The 17,781-nt window shown below is 40.6% G+C and overlaps 1 protein-coding gene across 2 annotated transcripts in view; it reads right to left on the bottom strand.

Annotated features, from left to right (window-relative positions):
- The window catches only part of DSCAM (DS cell adhesion molecule), a 656,085-nt gene that overhangs the window by 64,454 nt on the left and 573,850 nt on the right, over positions 1–17,781 (bottom strand). For both annotated transcript variants that reach the window (XM_081078404.1, XM_081078403.1), the window contains exons 20-21: positions 17,582–17,715; positions 1,507–1,660 (exon numbers count right to left, since the gene is read on the bottom strand). In XM_081078404.1, the coding sequence (XP_080934530.1) occupies positions 1,507–1,660; positions 17,582–17,715 (288 nt within the window). The remainder of the gene's footprint in view (positions 1–1,506; positions 1,661–17,581; positions 17,716–17,781) is intronic.

Consider the following 17,781-nt stretch of genomic DNA (forward strand, 5'->3'; position numbering starts at 1 on the left):
GGCCTAGGCTCTTCCACAGGACGGCATTCCTCCAGAAATGGGTCCAAGGTTCCATTCTTTCACTCCCTCCGTAACAGCTGCAGTCCTCTTCTGGAGGCTGGACCTTGCTCTGCTACCTGCCCAGAAATGTCTGTGTTGGACTGACTGTGTTATTCTGTTAAGCCACTGGAAACTTCTGGAATATTTGCTTCAGCAGTCAAGTTCCTTTGACTAAAATACTCCTGTATCTCTAGCATAGTGCTTGACATACCATAGGCACTCCAAATGATTTACTCCAAATGTACAAATGACATTTAATCTCTCTTGACAAGTCAGTTTTCAGTTGTGTCCCTCTACATATGTGATATCCTGCCACATTAGCCAGGCCATTTCTGGCGATGTCTGGAGCTATGACACTGAACACACTAAAGCAGGGAAGAGGTAAAGCTATTGCTAATCCTAGATCTTAGGCTGTATTATTTATTTATTTATTTAATCCCACAGTGCAGTCCTTATGCCCATTGGTTGGTGATCTCTGTCTTCTAAGTGCTAGAAAGCGCATATTACGCATAGCTGGATATCATGATCATGGAGTATAATGGACAAAACTATGAATTTGTTTTCCTTACCAACCATGTACTTATTTTCTATCTGTATTCAAAGTGGGACACCACTCTCTTTTCCTCTAGCTCTTTTATTCTGCCTCTTTCTTACCTATCACCTTAATAAACACAAGAGCTCTTAGAGGTAAAACTGGACTCTGGGAATGTTTATTTTCTCTTCCAGGCATCTATAACCCTTATAAGATAAGCCTTATTAATAATAAATTGCCAATGTGGTGTATTCCAAAATCGGGGGGCATCTCCTGGTAGCCTGGGATTGTTATTTAAATACATCTACTCATGATGAGTGGCAATTTAGGGGGACCCTAATTACCAGAAGTAGAATAAGAATATTCTGCATCTCTACGTATGCGCTTTTTGGAACCAGTATAACATCTCAATGTGAAGATACTATATTTACTTTTAGGAAGTGTTTGTTCTCTGGTGACTCCAACTTGTCACTGTTACTTAAGATTTTTGTTCAGAGTATTCTATCAACAGAAGAAGACCTAATGATTTTACTTTTGTAAGTTTCCAAATTCGATAGACCAAAATACAGACATTTCTCTTTAAGAAGTGTGATACCTGATTCTGAGGAAAGTAGAGCTTCCTTGGGAAACTGCCATGTTGTGATTTTCACCTACGCAGAGGGGTGAGTGGGGGCTCCTCTCCCTAATTTTCCCAACTCAACCACACTGAGTTGCAAAGCCACTCATCCTTGGTACTGTGTTCCCTTCTGGGAGGATTATTTTCTGATTTGCACAAAAGCCCAGGGCCAGTCAGCAGCAACACTGGTTCTTGGGCTGAAATGTGATAACCTACTTTACCTGAGTTTTCGGGCATTGTCAGCCTTATGTCAGATAGAACAGAGACCTAGAAATAGCCAAATGACAACGGGAGCGCCGTCCTCCCTACAGAGTCACACCTTTGGCTAATGGCTCCACGGTGATGATTTCACTGCTATTGCCTCTCCCAGCTGAAGTCACGGCCACCACCCAGACACTGTACTGACGATTTCGGCTCAGGTTGGGGATTCTGTAGGAAAATGAGTCAGGAGAGGCTTCAAACTCGCTGATCACCTGTGAGAGGAGACATAAATGTTCCCACATTCAAGGAGGCAAATGGCACAAGTGGATTTCCTAAAAGAGTGCTTATTAACATATTATCTACCACGAGAAACCAAAGCTGCCACTTATGCTTGTCTGAACAGCTGGATTTGCTATAATTATATCTCTCCCCATAGTCTACATTTCTCTGTATAACAGCTTGGACAGCCACCAGTGAATAATTTAACCCTTTAAATTATAGAGTAACAAGGTGGGATAACAAGAACCGGAGTTAACCTCCAACCCGAAAAAAACAAAGAACAGACAAATTATAGGAAACAACAGGTTCAAAGCCATTGCATGTCAGGTAATGGACAGTGATCTGTGAAACATGGGAAACAGGTGAGGTAAGGCCTATCACTGCAGGGTTTGCATATATATTTTTTTAATTTATTTATTGGGGTGACAATTGTTAATGAAATTACATAATTTCAGGTGTACAATCCGTATTACATCATCAATAAATCCCATTGTGTGTTCACCACCCAGAGTTAGTTCTCCTTCCATCACCATATATTTGATCCCCCTTACCCTCATCTCCCTACCCCCACCCCCCTTACCCTCTGGTAACCACTAAACTATTGTCTGTGTCTATGAGTTCTTGTTTCTCATTTGTTTATCTTGTTTTTGGTTTATATACCACATATCAGTGAAATCATAGGGTTCTCTGCTTTTTCTGTCTGACTTATTTCGCTTAGCATTATATTCTCAAGATTCATCCATGTTGTCACAAATGTTCCTATATCATCTTTCCTTAACGCTGAATAGTATTCCATTGTGTATATATACCACAACTTCTTTATCCATTCATCTACTGAAGGACATTTTGGTTGTTTCCATGTCTTGGCCACCGTAAACAAAGCTGCAATGAACATTGGAGCACACGTGTCTTTATGTATAAATGATTTCAGATTCTTTGGGTAGATACCCAGGAGAGGGATTGCTGGGTCATATGGTTTGCATATTTTTGTGAGTTTCCAGGCCATGGCACTGAGAAGGGAACCCAGGAGGAGCCCAGCAGCTACCCTGAGTAGTGGAGACAGAACTGAGAGACTATGAGGGAGCTGAACTCATAGGACAGAGGGCTGGAAAGAGGATAGCTACACAGAGAAAGAACTCAGCTGAGCAGGTCAGTGCAAGCCTGTGAGGAATTATCTGAAGCCAGGAAAGAACCACCTGGAAGGACTGGAGGTCACAGTACCCAGCATTCACGCAGAGCTGGGATTAGTGTCCGACCCCACCAGCCAGGCTGGAAACCCTCAAGATTCACAGGATGCGGGATGTAGTGCATCAGGGTCTTACCTCAGTGGTGGGGTACAATTACCCCTACACTGAACACCACACTGGTATGGCCTAACAAATATTAAAGGTAAGGTTCATAAAGATCCAATTGTCACTAAGTATTAGATCGGTGCAAACGTAATTGTGGTTTTTGCAATTATTTTTAACTTTTTAAATTGCAATTACATTTGCACCAGCCTAATAACTTAGCTGCTCCCCAGAACAAAAGTAAAAAAACATTTACAGGGATAAAAATGTGCAGTTCCCAACAACGTAAAATTCACAATGTTTGACGTACAGTAAAAAATTTCCAGATACGAATTCCCCAAATATCCATCAACCGATGAATGGATAAACAAAATATCCATATAGTGGAATATTATTCAACAAAAGAAAGGAATGCGGTGCTGATACCTGCTTAACTTGGAATAATCTTGAAAACATATAAAGCGTAGAATGCACTTGAAAGCAGAATGTGGTAAATTCAAGGTATATGCTCTTAATCGTAAAGAACCCACTGAAATTACAAAATAAAGGGCAAAATAAAGCTAATAAGCCAACAAAAGAAATAAAATGGAATTATACAAAATATTCAATTAATCCAAAGAAGGCAGAATAAGAGTGAAAAGGAAACAAATAGGGCAATAATTAAACCAAGGAGCAAGATTATAGATTTAAACCTATGTCAATAATTATATGAAGTGTAATGATTTAAAATCCTAATTAAAGGCAGAGATTGTGGGACTGGATATAAAGGCAATGCCCAACAATATACTGCCTGCAAGAAATGTTTTTCAAATATAAAAACACAAGTAGGTGAAAAATAAAAGACAGAAAAGCTGCTCCATGCTAACACTAATCAAACAAACAAACAAACAGACAAAGCTGGAGTAGCTATATTAGTGTCGAAGTAGATTTATGAGCAAAGAACATTACCACTGATAAAGAAGGTAATTTCATAATGATAAAGGGATAGAGTCATCAAGAGGACACAGCAACCCTAAACATTTATGAACTTAATAAGAAAGCTTCAAACTATACGAAGCAAAAATGGATGAAACTTCACAGAAGACTCAGGCTAAGACAGGTCACAACTTTCCTTAAAGAAACCACGTGGAAAAGGTAGGCTGCTTTTAGATGAATTTAACAGATGAGGAATGCGATTGAGTGTTTGTGTTCCCCCCAAATTCATATGTTGAAGTCCTAATACCTAATGTGATGGTCTGTGGAGGTGGGGCCTTTGAGAGGTGGTTAGTCCATGAAGGTGGAGCCCTCCTGAATGGGATTAGTGCCCTTCGGAGAGGAGGAAGAGACCAGAGCTCTCTCTCTGCTTTGTGAGGCTACAACAAAATCCAGGAAGTGGATCTTTACCAGATGCGGGATCTGCCTTGATTTTGAACTTTCCTGACTCCTGAGCTGTGAGAAATAAACATCTGTTGTTTAAGTGACTCAGTGGGATATTTTGTTATAAAATCTGACTAAGGCAAGGAAGCTAAGGTACAGACAGAGTAAGGGACTCACTGAGGTCACGATGCCAGACAAGGGTGAGCAGAGGCTCAAGCTTAGTCCTCCTGCCCCCAAGACCAGTGCTGTTTCCTCACTCTCCACGCTGCCAATACAAGGGGCCAAACGAGGGAAGGACTTCCTTTTACCCTTGTGAGCTGCTAAGTAAACCTTATGTAGATTCAGGAGGTGGCATAACCTGCTCCGGAGTTAAACAGGGAAAGCAAATGTTGACTGTACCTCTTAGTTGTCACCAATCCTATGCTCCCTCAATGAAAAGGAATGGCAGAGACTTGCCCATTGGCCATTAAATACTTGTCCAGTATTTAACTACAGCTACAGAGTATCCAATGACTAAAGGGGATCACGAGCGTTCACGAGTGCATGTGTGTATAAGCATCTGGACCCCACCTGCCCCCTCTGCCCCCACCCCCTTACAAACACCAGTCCTGTTGCGACTTCAGAAAATCATGAGAAAAACTAACACCTCTAGAATTTAAGAGGGAATTTGGCTTGTTTCCAGGCAAACCAAAGAGAGAATCCAAGACTGTGTACTTATTTGTGTTCTGTGATGTTCCCAAGTTACGTTGTTGCCAATGAATTTCATAAAGGCTAATGATGTACAAATTATAACAATCGCTTTTATGAATATTAAGCATCAATAGAGCATTAAAATGTACTTACAAAAAAGGGTTTTCTGGGAAGAATGCACAGCTTTTAGTTAAGACTCAGTAAGTATATTGTCTATAAAGTACAATTTGTCCTTGACTACCTCCAAAATAAGCCTTTTATTTAATTTTTACCTGCGACACAAGACAGGGCAGAAATCTATGATAAAAATATGATTTCTAATACAACACCATTTGTTTCACCATTTATTTAAAAGGTTGACCAAAAGCTAAAAGAAAAATGGTTTATTTATATAAACTTCCTCTGGTTGGAATGAGGTTTCTCTATGGATCAGGATGGAAAGGAATGGTCACGCCATTCAGCGGTTCTACTGGTTCCTTGGGAAAGTTGCCACCCTTTGATGCCACTATATTCCCCTGATGACTTCCACAATTAAGCATCATTCTTCCAGTCTCAGTAGAAAGGTGAGAAGAAAGTTGCCAACTGAACAATTTAAACAGTTAAATCTCATTTCTTTGTAATGTATATAACAGGATATTACATGTGACTTGCTGTTGTCTGGAAGTTTGGCCCATGGCCATGAAAGATGAGAATCATCCCAAAGATGCCTGTACCTTCTTTCCTAACAAGAAATTTGGTACCACCCATACAGGGTTTGCCCATCATCCATCTCGGGGCGCCGTAAGAGGCTGAGTCAAGACTAGGATATTCTTGGTGTGAGATATCTATGTCTATATGTCTACATACTATGTTTTTTTCCTCTGGCTGCTTTAAATATTTTCTTTCTATCACCTAAAGGTTGGAGGTGGGGGGCTGAGCTCCAAGAAAACCACTCTGAGAGTGGTTTTGAAGTCTGGAAGGACATAGAGATTGGAAAGTCACATTTGAGAGGACTAAAGGCTAGCCATAGCAGCCGCGGCTAGCCCTGCTCACCGGAGAGACGTCTGTGCTGGGACTGGCTGCCACTTCCGGTCTGGTGGGTTAAGGATGTTTATACACGGACCCTGTAGGAGAATGGATGTCTTGATGGTATGACATCCTCCATCATAGGTATGAGATGCCTCCATCAGAAGAGTGTACTGCTAATTACATATTTATTTTAAAGAGCCTCACATATTGATAGGTGGTGCATAATTCAACCATTGTTAACAAGTTAAGAGGGGAATACAGGTAAGAGAAAAGAGCTAACTGGGGAAAGTTAATCAGAGGTTCACTCAGGGTAGTCAAGCAAATCTATTTGATTAAATTCTTCTCCTTAAGGCTCCTCCAAAAATGCTTGTTCTGTGAAAGAGGGATGGTGAATACTGCTTCCTTATGACACATTTGCCTCAGTATTTTAATGTGACATATGCTAGCATTGATTATATTTATGTTTAATTAATTGTCTTTTTAGTAGGTACCAGATTTTCCTACACAATGATCTAATTGTGTGTAAACTGACTGGCTAATTTTTACACGCGTGTCATGACGTGAAACTCCCTTCCAAATGCCAGTGAATGTTCAATGAGAAGGGATCGGCTTTATTTCCAGATTTTTCCTAGTACTTCAGCTAGCTTAATACAGCAAAGATTTTGAAGTATTAAATGAGCGTGGAGGGGTAGAAAGGAACAAAGAAAAGCTTGGCTCTTCAGGGCAACGAGATAAAACATTGCAGCATAGAGAAAAGCAAACTCCCAAAGTAGTTCCTTAGGGATTAATGAATCAAAAGTATGGCAAAAGGAGACATTGGTGGGGAGGGGAGAAAGACACTTTTCTCATCTAAATATTTAATTTTCTTCTGATAGATCTTTAACTCTCTAGTCTCACCATGTTCAGTTAACAGAGATATTAGCCATTCTACAAGATTTTACCATGTCTAAAATGTGAATTAATCTTGAATGGATGAGTATAATTGGGCTAAACATTTATTTTAAGGGAAGATTTAAGTGTTCCTTCATGACCTGTGGAAATACAGAAAGAATCAACAGTAAGAAAGCTTTGGTGCCAGGCACATGACTTGCGTAGGCATGGTCCTTGATGGGAAAAGCTGCACACAGCTCCTTTTTAATTCTGCTCTGTGCCTGGCATGATGGAGTAGTCAGGGCATCTGTGGACTGGGGTTCTCAATGATTCTGCGCTTATCATACATTCCTGGGAGCATTTGAGAATAGAAAGGCTGCTCTTTCTCATCTAAAAAGTATTTAACCACGTTGGGTCTATCAGAATCCAGAGTTAACCTACCATTTACTATTAACGGATCACTCTCAGTTGAAATGGCGCTCAGTGGCAGCCAGATGATTTATTTCTTGGCCCATGAGAGATTGTGAAGTAAGAAGAACAGGCTTTTCTCTCTAGCTGATGTCACACAACAGGAACAATCCATAGTGCTCTTGAGGGGAAACCTTTGTATTCTGTCTGTGACACACACTTAGAATATTTATATAGTCTATGTATGGAGCTATCACAAATACTGTACTTACAAATGGAACGTTGGTGGTTTGTACTGCTGGGGTGTCATGACAATACCACTTCACTGGAAGTGTGGAGGCTTGTGGCTGATCAAGGATGGCCAGAGGTAGAAGGAAGGCCAGCCGTATAAATTTGCTGGACTTCAGATCTCTCCTTTGGGTTGTGGTAAGAAACGCAATGCAAAAGCACTTAGCGCCATGCCTAGTAATAGTAAAAGCTCCTAAATAGTTGCTGAGTTTGAACGAATAGGCATTTATTGAGTTCAATTCCAGTGTGTAAATTATAAGGTAAATTCCTGTCCCATGGAAACAAGAGATGGCCATGGCTCAGCATATAGGAAATTAATTTAAATGAGGCAACGTGGGGTTCTGACAAATTCCTGCTAAAATCTAGAAAGAAAATCATTTGAAGTCTCTTTCTAAAACTATTCCCGTTGTTAGTCGAGGACACAATTAACATTTGCCAAATGCCTAGGAACACAAATGGAAACTTCATGAAGTTGATTTTAAAGAAATATTTATAGTAAGTTTTTAAATATGACTTCTGATATGTTTGCCTCCCTAAAATTGTACCCAGAGTGGAAAGGGCAGCAAATGGTATAAACATTGCAATATGCAAGCCAGACAGCTCACAGTCAAGTGTTCTGCCTTTCGGTGTCATTGCTTTAGGTCTGGTGGGTGGAGTCATGGATTTCTAAGGAACTGGACAGAATACTCCTCAAAAGAGTGGAAAGGTCCTTAGAAGGTTCATTTTCTCCTAGTGCTTCAATGTCACCCCCCAGCTCGCCTGAGGATAGTGTCTCTCAGACCTGCTTTCACTCCAGGATTGTTTGCCTTGTGGTTTTGGTGTCATCTTTTCCCTTTCCTGTCTAAGATACTTTTTAACCAGTAAACAGAATAAATTAGCCACCATGAGTTACTTTAAACTCTCTTTAGTAATTTCTATAAAACTGAATGTTTCCCCAATAATTGCTGAATTCATTCTCAAATTCCTCACACGTTTTCGCTCAGTGGATGAACTTGAAAAGCCCTGTAAGCCTTCTCTAATCCCCTCCATCAGGTGCCCTAATGGTCCTTTGCTTATGTGTCTTTCATACTCCTTTTCTTGATTCCACTTTGGATTATGGTCTTGCATGTTCCTACCCTCTCTCCCCTGCTGGATGGAGCTCGGGGGCTCTGAAGGTGGCCCTTGCCTCACGCCCCCCTCCACATATTCCCAGGGTAATGAATCAGAGCCTTGCAGGGTCAGGACCCACTAACCACTCACTGGAATGGGCTGAGGAAATGCCTGTAGTAGTGAGTTTAATAATGACCTAGAAATTATTTGAATACAATAGAAAAAAATGGGTAGAGAACAGCTGTGGAGACGTAGGCTGCTCAGATCAAATTATTCAGTGTGACTGATGGATATACAAAAAAATTCTACTTTAAGAAAATTCAATTAACTTTTTAATGAAAAACTAATTCTACCAAAGAAATATGGTGCTTTAAACAGCTCTATATCTGATCATTAACATGCAGATTTTAAAAAAGAACTTGAATGCTCTGATTTTGTAGCTAGAATGTTCACAGCAGTGATTTGGAAAAAAAAAAAAAAGACTCCCCCAAAGCAGAATAACAAAATGGGTAATTCTTTTAATTATTGGGCAACAGCGCATTCATAACATATAAAATCTTTCTGTTTAGTGGTAGGGAAATTCCTGGCTTACATTAAGAAAAAGCAGTTAGCTGGATCAATTTACAATTTGCCTGTGTTTTCAAAATCCTTATGTATAATACATTTTGATTTAATTGATTTATTTCACTATTTTCATCTCTAAAAAAAGAAAATACTATAGCACAAAGAACTTCCTTATGGGGGAGAGCGGGTGCCAGCACTTACAGAAAGAATAGTAGTGTATATTAAAGCTATTTATATTATCCGAGTCAATTCTGGTGGTTTCTTCTGTATGTGACTGAAATCTCTGTCATTGCTATCATATATATGACTATTGGCTACTTTCAAAAAAGCCTCCCAAGCTGAACATATTTTACTTTTTGGACTTCCAAAATAAAAATTATTGTTCTGATGTTTTGCAAGTGAATCAGAGTTGATATCCAGAAAAGGCATGAAAGAAACTTAGTTCTTCCATGTTATTGGTTCCTCCACATTATTGTTCAGTACCAGGGGACCTGTCCAATTCACCAGACGGGCATTGCAGGAGCCTTACAGTTCCCAGGCTCTTTCTAACAAAATCACATGCATTTACTACAATTTTGTCTCATCCCCTCTCTGTTGTCATACCCTCTGCCATGCAAATTATTTATCTGTAAAAGTGCTTTATTAATTTAACTGCTATCACCTATTCAATAAATTCTGTCAAAAGGCCTAGTTTAGCATCATATAACTCCTCACATATAAGAAAGGAATTAGTGAGACAGGCTAATCTAGTGTGTGTGTGTGTGTGTGTGTGTGTGTGTGTGTGTGTGTGTGTTTCCAGGACCCATCAGCTCCAAGTCAAGAAGTTGTTTCAATCTAGTTGTGGAGGGCGCAGCTCACAGTGGCCCAGGTGGGGATTAAACCAGCAACCTTCTTGTTAAGAGCACTGGGCTCTAACCAACTGAGCTAACTAGCCACTCCGAGACAGGCTATTCTTAGTAATAAAAATAATATATGTATAATACACAGTATTGGAAAGACTAGCTACTTGCATTGTCTTCATTCAAAAAGACTTGAAGCCAACTTATTTCCTTAAGTAGTACCATAACGTCTGTGTCAGACCAAGTAGAAAAGATGTTTCCGAAGCCAGAATCTTTCAAAGCTGGTCGATCCAAAGGGCACTTTAATCTGTGGCACTGAGGAAGCAGAGCAGCAGTGATGACACACACAGATGACATACCCCTGCCATCTACTCTGAATGAATGCCATTGCAATGCCGGGATACTTATTGGCAATTGAGCTGCACAATTGGGCAGGCTGTCTTGTGAGACTGGGTTTCAAGAGATTTCTGGGGCTTGTTTCTGTATAGCAGTTTATTCCACTTGAATGTACGCCTCTCTTTCCCTTTGCTCCATAGAGTACTAAAGTGGGCTCAGGATTTTAAAGGCCAAGCTTTCTCCCAACCTTAGAGGAAGTGTCACCTGCCTTTTAACCAACTATAGCCACTGACAGTTTTCACTTGATGCTCAGGGAAGTTGAATGACCACTATGATGATCAAAAAGAAAAATTAAAATATGGATCCAACAGAAAGGTTGAGCAGTTATTGGTTGGTTCATTGAGGACAGGTTAAAGGAGGAAGGAAGACAATTTTTAAAGGACTAAATTATAAAAGATAACACGCAGTTTCCCCCATTCCTTGAAAAGATCAAAGTATAATAAATAGATGTAAAGTACAGCATGAAAAATTTAAAGAATATTTAGAACTATTTCTATGAGAATTGGGCACGGAATAATGAGATATTTTCGTGGAAACTTCAAGAATGTGCTTCACAAGACTTTTTATAAAAGCGGAATTGGTTTTCTTAGTTCTGGGATACTCAGATGTAGCTTTCTCTCAAGGAAATTTTTCTAGGTTTTCCCCCAGCCATGTGACAGTATGATGGATAACTGGGCACAGAGAGTCTAACACATGCTAGCCACACAGAAGTCCTCAACGAAGCTCTGATGAACAAGTAATTAATTGCACAGGTGTAAATGGAACGTGACTGCATTCTTAGGCCAGGTTTGGCATCTCCATAATTTCTAGCTTTGCCATTACAGCAAAAAGAGATCCACCATTAGATCTCTTAGTCAGAACTACAGAAGAATGATTTCCATGTCTGTGACTTTATCAGGCATTTCATCTAACTCCTTCTGAGATAGAAAGCATCCCAAAGTTTATAACACACTTTCCTGCCTTATTGAGCAGAAACTTCATCATACGACTTAACCTCAGAGCCATATCCATAAAATTTAGTTCAACACATTTGCTGAACATCCACTATTTCAGCATAATAACAGGTTTTTCAAAGGCATAGCAGTGACTAACTGTGGTTCCTGCACTTAAGAAATTGACAAATCACTAGAGGGGCCCAACTATGCTCCATCTAACAATGATACAGGTGAGAATCAATGCTGGGGATTTCTGAGGTGAGATGGAGCCCGCTTCCCAGGCAAGGTAAGAATGTGGAGCCTGGTCTCTGAGCTCACACACCTGCCGGTGTAGACCCTCTCTTTATCTTACTAAGCACATTCTCAGTACCAGTATAGTGAAGATAATAATAGCAACCCCTCCTGCATCAAGTAATCATCAGAATTTACTGATGGAAAACTGCAGTTTTAAGATGTGGGTCACTGAAATTATTTAGAGGGTCATAACGATTCTTTAGAAAATAAAGTAGAAAAAAAAATGGATGGGGGAAGGATAGGAGAATATGAGACCGGACAGGACTGTGGAAATCTGTACAGGGAATCATGGCAATTTTGAACTATTTTTTAGCTAAAAAGGGAGAAGTCAAGAAATTTGCACAAAGGAATGACGTGATCAGATCCAGAATTTGAAAGAACAATCACGAGAGTGATGTGGACAGTGGACTGGGAGTTGACATTGGTCATGGAAAACCTTCTGACCTAGTTTGGGTTCTCCAGGTGAGGACCTGAACCAAGGCAATGGTAGTAGGTGTGAAAAGAGGGAGAGGATTAAAAAAGATATTGAAGAGAGAGGATCCTCGTGACACAACGTCCCTTTGCAGATGCTATTTCCTCTGATCATACTAATACCCTTTCATTAGGTAAAATTCTTCCCCTCCTGCAAGCCAGGGCTGTATATACGTCCTAGGAAACCACCTTTGACTATCGTTTAAGTAACGTCCCCTCACCTGTGTTCCTGTGTCACCCTGTGCTGTGCATGTCACTGTTATGTCCTTTGCCACGTCACACTGAACGGTGACAATCGCTGGTACTTTCTGCGCTCCCTAGAACTAGGAACTCCTCAAGAAAGGCAGTCGTCCTTTTTCATTGCAGTTCCCATGGTTGTTATTAGAGCTGTTCTTCAAACATTCTGCTTTTCCTGTCCTCTGGGTACGTGTTAGGATTGTACTTCCTGGTTCCCTTGTGGTTGAATGAGGTCATGTGATGAATTCTGGTCAATGATTTGTGCTGGACCATTTTATGCCTATGTCAGACCTTCCAGAGATTTCCTTCCCTCTGCCATAACACCTGTCTGGGTCTTTCCTGGAATGAAGATAACATATAACCGAGCTACCACCAACTCACAGTGGAGATGAATAGGAAAGAAAAATAAAACTGTTTGTTGGTGTAAATCAGTGAGATTTTTGGCTTGCATGTTAACTATAATTTCATATATATAGTCATGGGATATGGAGTACAGCATAGGGAATAGAGTCAATGGAATTGTAATAGATATATACAATGTCAGAGGGGCAATAGATTGGGGGAGGAGAGTTATCACTTTGTGAGGGGTGATATGTCTAACTATTGCATTGTTTTGTACACCCAAAACTAATTAAAAAAAACTGATAAGAAACATAAATAAATTGAATACCTTTAATTAAAAAAAAAACACAAAAAATTAAAATGCCTGTCTTTAAGTGGGGGGTGTCCAGGGAGAAGCATCAATGAAAGAGAGAAAGAATAAAAGGATAATGGGAGCTAAGAAAGAATGAATTTAAAAATCAATAGCTATATTTAGCATGCTAGTCTAAAACTTAAAACAGGAAGAACACTGCCTCCTTCTAAGAGGTAGTGGGATTCTACAACTGGGAGGTCCATGGTGACTTCTGAGAGAGAAACAATGAACATTGCACAGAATCACATTTATATAATTATATATGATCAACTTAGATATGGTTTGCCTGACTCCATTACTGCACCCCTCGGTGACTGGAGATTCCTGAACACTTGGTTCTCTGAAGTCATGCTCTCCTGTCCTCAGCCCCTCTACGGCTTCACTACATGCACTCTTGGGAGGGTTGGGGAAGCGTACGCATATCTGCTCCCTTGGACTAAAAGTTGTCCGGCTCTGGTGAAATTTACTTTCCTTGCTTCCCAGAACACTTGCTTCATCATGGAGAGTTAATTGCTGAACGTCTTCCAGATACAAAAACTACTGGTATATTATCATTTGCTCACTAAGCAACCTACTACGTGCAGGAATTGGATAACATGATTGTCTGAAACTGGAATTAACTGTTGCAGAGCCCAGCTCATCGATGTAATTATTTTAGGCCTTCTGAGTTTACTCTTCATTAAGGAGCAGTTTGTGCTATCTAATCTCACATTTTTTATCCTGGTGAAAATCAGATTAGATTATAAAATAGTTTCTATACCTTAGTGCTTATTTACTATATAACATTTCTCATGGACTGCATTTATGTAGGGAGGAGGGTTAGAGAGGAAATGAAGCTTTGATTTTCCGGGACCTGACAGGTTTAGCTCTCACTCCTTCCGATTTCCATTGCTTAATAGCATGTGAATCGATCCTTCAAATCAATCTCTATTCAAATTAATAGCCATGGTCCAAAAATGATTTAGATGAATCTCAGAATCAAATGACGTTTGAGATTTTACTGCTCGAATCTCTGATGGGAGAGGTCGACAACTTCTTGCATTTGCTGGTCCCTCCCAGTGAGATTAGGGTTTATCAGGCTGCACTTTCAAACAACCAGTCTTTGTATGTACGAGTATTTATAGTCTCTTGTCTGGCCCCACACAAAGCCTCACTTTCTAATATTTTTTTTACTCTTTATTAAATTATTTTGGTGACATTAGTAAAATCACATAGGTTTCAGGTGTACAATTCTGCATTACATCATCTATAAATCCCATTGTGTGTTCACCACCCAGTGTCAGTTCTCCTATCACCATATATTTGACCCCCTTTACCCTCTTCTACCAACCCCCCATCCACCCATACGTCTTTCACTAAGCTGAACTGAGAGAACACCATGAAACAAATACCTACGATTAGACAATGTATTTTCCATGTACAGAAAACAGCCTGTGTCTTTTAACAAGGTCCATTCCCAAGCAAGGGAGATGAAGTGGAGATCTTGAGAGAAAATTTACGTCAGCAAGGAGGTTAGCTGAGGGAATCTTATAAAGAAGATTAAATTACAGGGTATACTGTGTCCTGATTTATCCTCCCATGTTCTACATTGAACTATGAAATCATCTCAGAGGAAAAAAAAAAAAAAAATTCAGCTACTGGAGCAAGAAAAATACAGAGCTAGGACTGCCCTCTGCTGTCCATCCTGACGCATAGGCAGACACGTAAAAGCCTCTGAAAATTTGAGAACGTCCAATTTTCTGACTTAAAATTAAGTGACAGAAAGTAAAGATGGAAAAGTAATTTACAGTTTTTTTTTTATTAATTTCATGTGAAAAAAAAACAGAATAATAGATGGAATTTTCAAGGGCTCACCTCTGAAGAGAAGTGCATTAGTTCTCCCTGATCTTTCCTTGTCACGGTATTATTTTATTCTAAAAACAGGCCTTGTATATGACACCTCTGTACCTCCCACTCAATTTTGCTGTCAACCTAAAACTGCTCTAAAAAATAAAGTCTATTAAAACATAGCCCTCGTGCTCTAAAACAACACTTGAAGTAGATGAAGAGCAACGTGGATGCTCAGAGCTGGAATAAACCCGATTCAGGTTCACCGCGCTTTATTGAAGATGGCTCCGGGGCTCGGGACCCTCCTTGCAAAGCTTCATACATGGTGCTGCCCAGAAGACCACAGGCGCCTGGGATGATCATATTTTGCGATCCACAGTGCTTTTTTAATAAGGTCAAAAGACAGCACAGAGGTGGTGGTTGTAAGACATCAACGAGGGGAGAAATTCAGTTATTTCCCTTTTCTGGTTGTCTGGATCCCATTACTGTCATTTTTAGAAAGGTCTTGTTGAGAAAGTACTGGGTGGGCAAATGGAGAGAAAATGGAAATCCCTGGGCAAATAACTTCTACTCCATCCTACAGACTGTTCGATCATGTTTTCAGGACAGTACCTCTCCCTTTTTCCATCATATGGAATTGGTAGGCTGGGGGGATGGAAATGGAGATGGCCCACGGCATCCATGGATGGGGGCTTACTCATCTAAGGCTTAGTCTCTCAGGACTCATTTCAGGTAAGCCAGGCTGGGATCTTTCGTTTAGAGATAAAGGCCAGATTGGTGAGACAGAGCGAGGGAGCTGCTGGTGTTCTCTGTACCCTGTCAGTCTCTTTCTAGCTGGTTGGTGTCAAAATAGCAAATATGAGTCCTACAGAAAATAGATAAATGAATGGATGGATGAATAAGAGGAAAGAAACACTTCTAATTCTAGTGGAATATGGGTGTTCTTTACGTCAGCAATGATTTTGTCTCTCTTTGGCAAAATGGTGACATGTTAGGGCTAACAGAGGGGTCCTCCGTGAATTGCCTCTCAGTACAGGAATACAACTGCCCCGCCTGTCACCTCAGTGTCTACACTGCTTTGCATTTCTGGGCTTTGATGATAGGGTTCAGCAGGTGAGCGTGTACGGCAGTCTGAAATTAAATAAGGTACCCACAAAAAAGTTCTGGAACCCAACTCTGAGCATGTCATGTTTATATCTACTTAAGCTCCGCAGGTGCCACTGTTGACATACAAATGGCAGAACAGACAACTTGATATGTTCAGCAGTGTACTTGACTTCAGTGATCTGCACACGCGCTCACCCCGCTTCCCCACCGTTAATCGTGCTCACTGTTCAGTGCCACCAGGCCTCGGGGTCCCTTATCGACTGTAGATTTAGGGAAACATATCAGTGGAATCAAAAGATTTACTAACAAATTAGTTTGGGGATGTTATTCAGCCTTGAAATGGGAGGAAGTTCTGACACGTGTACAGCATGGATGAACATTGAGGACATTATGTTGAGTGAAACAAGTCAGTCATAAAAGGACAAATACCGTGTGATTCTACTTGTATGAGGTCTCTAGAGTAGTCAAATCCATAAGAATGGGGATGCTGGGAGTTGGGGGAGAAGGGTGTGGGGAGTTAGTGTTCAGTGGGAGCAGAGTTTGAGTTGGGGAAGATGGAAAGTTCTAGAGATAGATAAGGGTGATGGTTGCACAACAATGTGAATGTACTTCCTGTCACTGAACTATACACTTAAAAATGGTAAATTGTATGTTATGATATTTTACCATAATAAAACCAAAATTAGTTTGCATATTTATTCTACAAACACTTATTGAACAACTACGCATGTCAAGTTCTATGCTGGGAGCTGGGAGACATAAAGATAGATAAGACACGGTACCTACCTCACAAAATGTCGTAAGCATTTCCATGAAAACTCCAGAGATTTTCATTAACCAATTCATTTTCTCTAAAATTTCCCTTTTGTATCTGGTCTAGGAAACAGTTTAACTCTATAGGTATTATTCAGTGGTAATAATATTAATGATAATAAATGCTGCACTTTGGAATATTAAGTACTCCAACTTTTAATTCCTTCACAATCGACTAAGCTGCTATTGTCACTGTGTGGGTCACAGATCCTCATTCAAGTCCCTTATTTCTAGCACAACAAGGCGCTCCTTAGTGGGGGAGGGTACAGGGAAGGAAGATGGGGTGGGGGGGTGCAGCGGTGGGGGTGGGGGGTAGAAGCCAAAGAGGGAGGGGGTAGGTAGGAACCAACGAGGTGGGGGGGAAAGGCAGGGAAGGCATAAAGTGCATTTAATGAGGAGTCCAACAGCAAAATCAATAGGTGTTGTCCAAAGACTATCAATTAAGGCACAATTAAGGCCTCTGGGTTTTGATTTTGATAAGACAGTTGGCAGTTTTGTGGGAAGCCACCAAATAAACAATAATTCTAGGCAATTGTGTCCCTTACAATGATTCAGATGTGTATTTTCAAATGAGGTGAAAATGAGGATGTTGCTTTGTATTTGGAGACAATGGGAGGAAAATAAAACCACTGGAAAGACCCAAGAATGTGGAAAACAAAGGACCAGAACCGTCCCCGATGAGCTCTGGCAGCTTGTGGCTGAAGGCGCTCGAAAGGCACTTGGTTATTTACCAACTTACTGTGGGGTAAGGGTGGGAGCAGAACACAGTGTACTTTCGGATGATGCCATTCAGCTTGAGAGGGGGAAGCCAGGACACAAAGACCGTGGAGGCTGAGGCCGCAGCTGCCTTGACGCCCGCGGGAGGACCTGGAACTAGAAGAGCCATGCGTTTAGTCACAAAAATGGTCTCCACCCAGGCACTCAGACCCACTCCGCCCG

The sequence above is a fragment of the Rhinolophus hipposideros genome (assembly GCF_964194185.1).
Source record: "Rhinolophus hipposideros genome assembly, chromosome: 2".
Lineage (NCBI taxonomy): Eukaryota > Metazoa > Chordata > Mammalia > Chiroptera > Rhinolophidae > Rhinolophus > Rhinolophus hipposideros.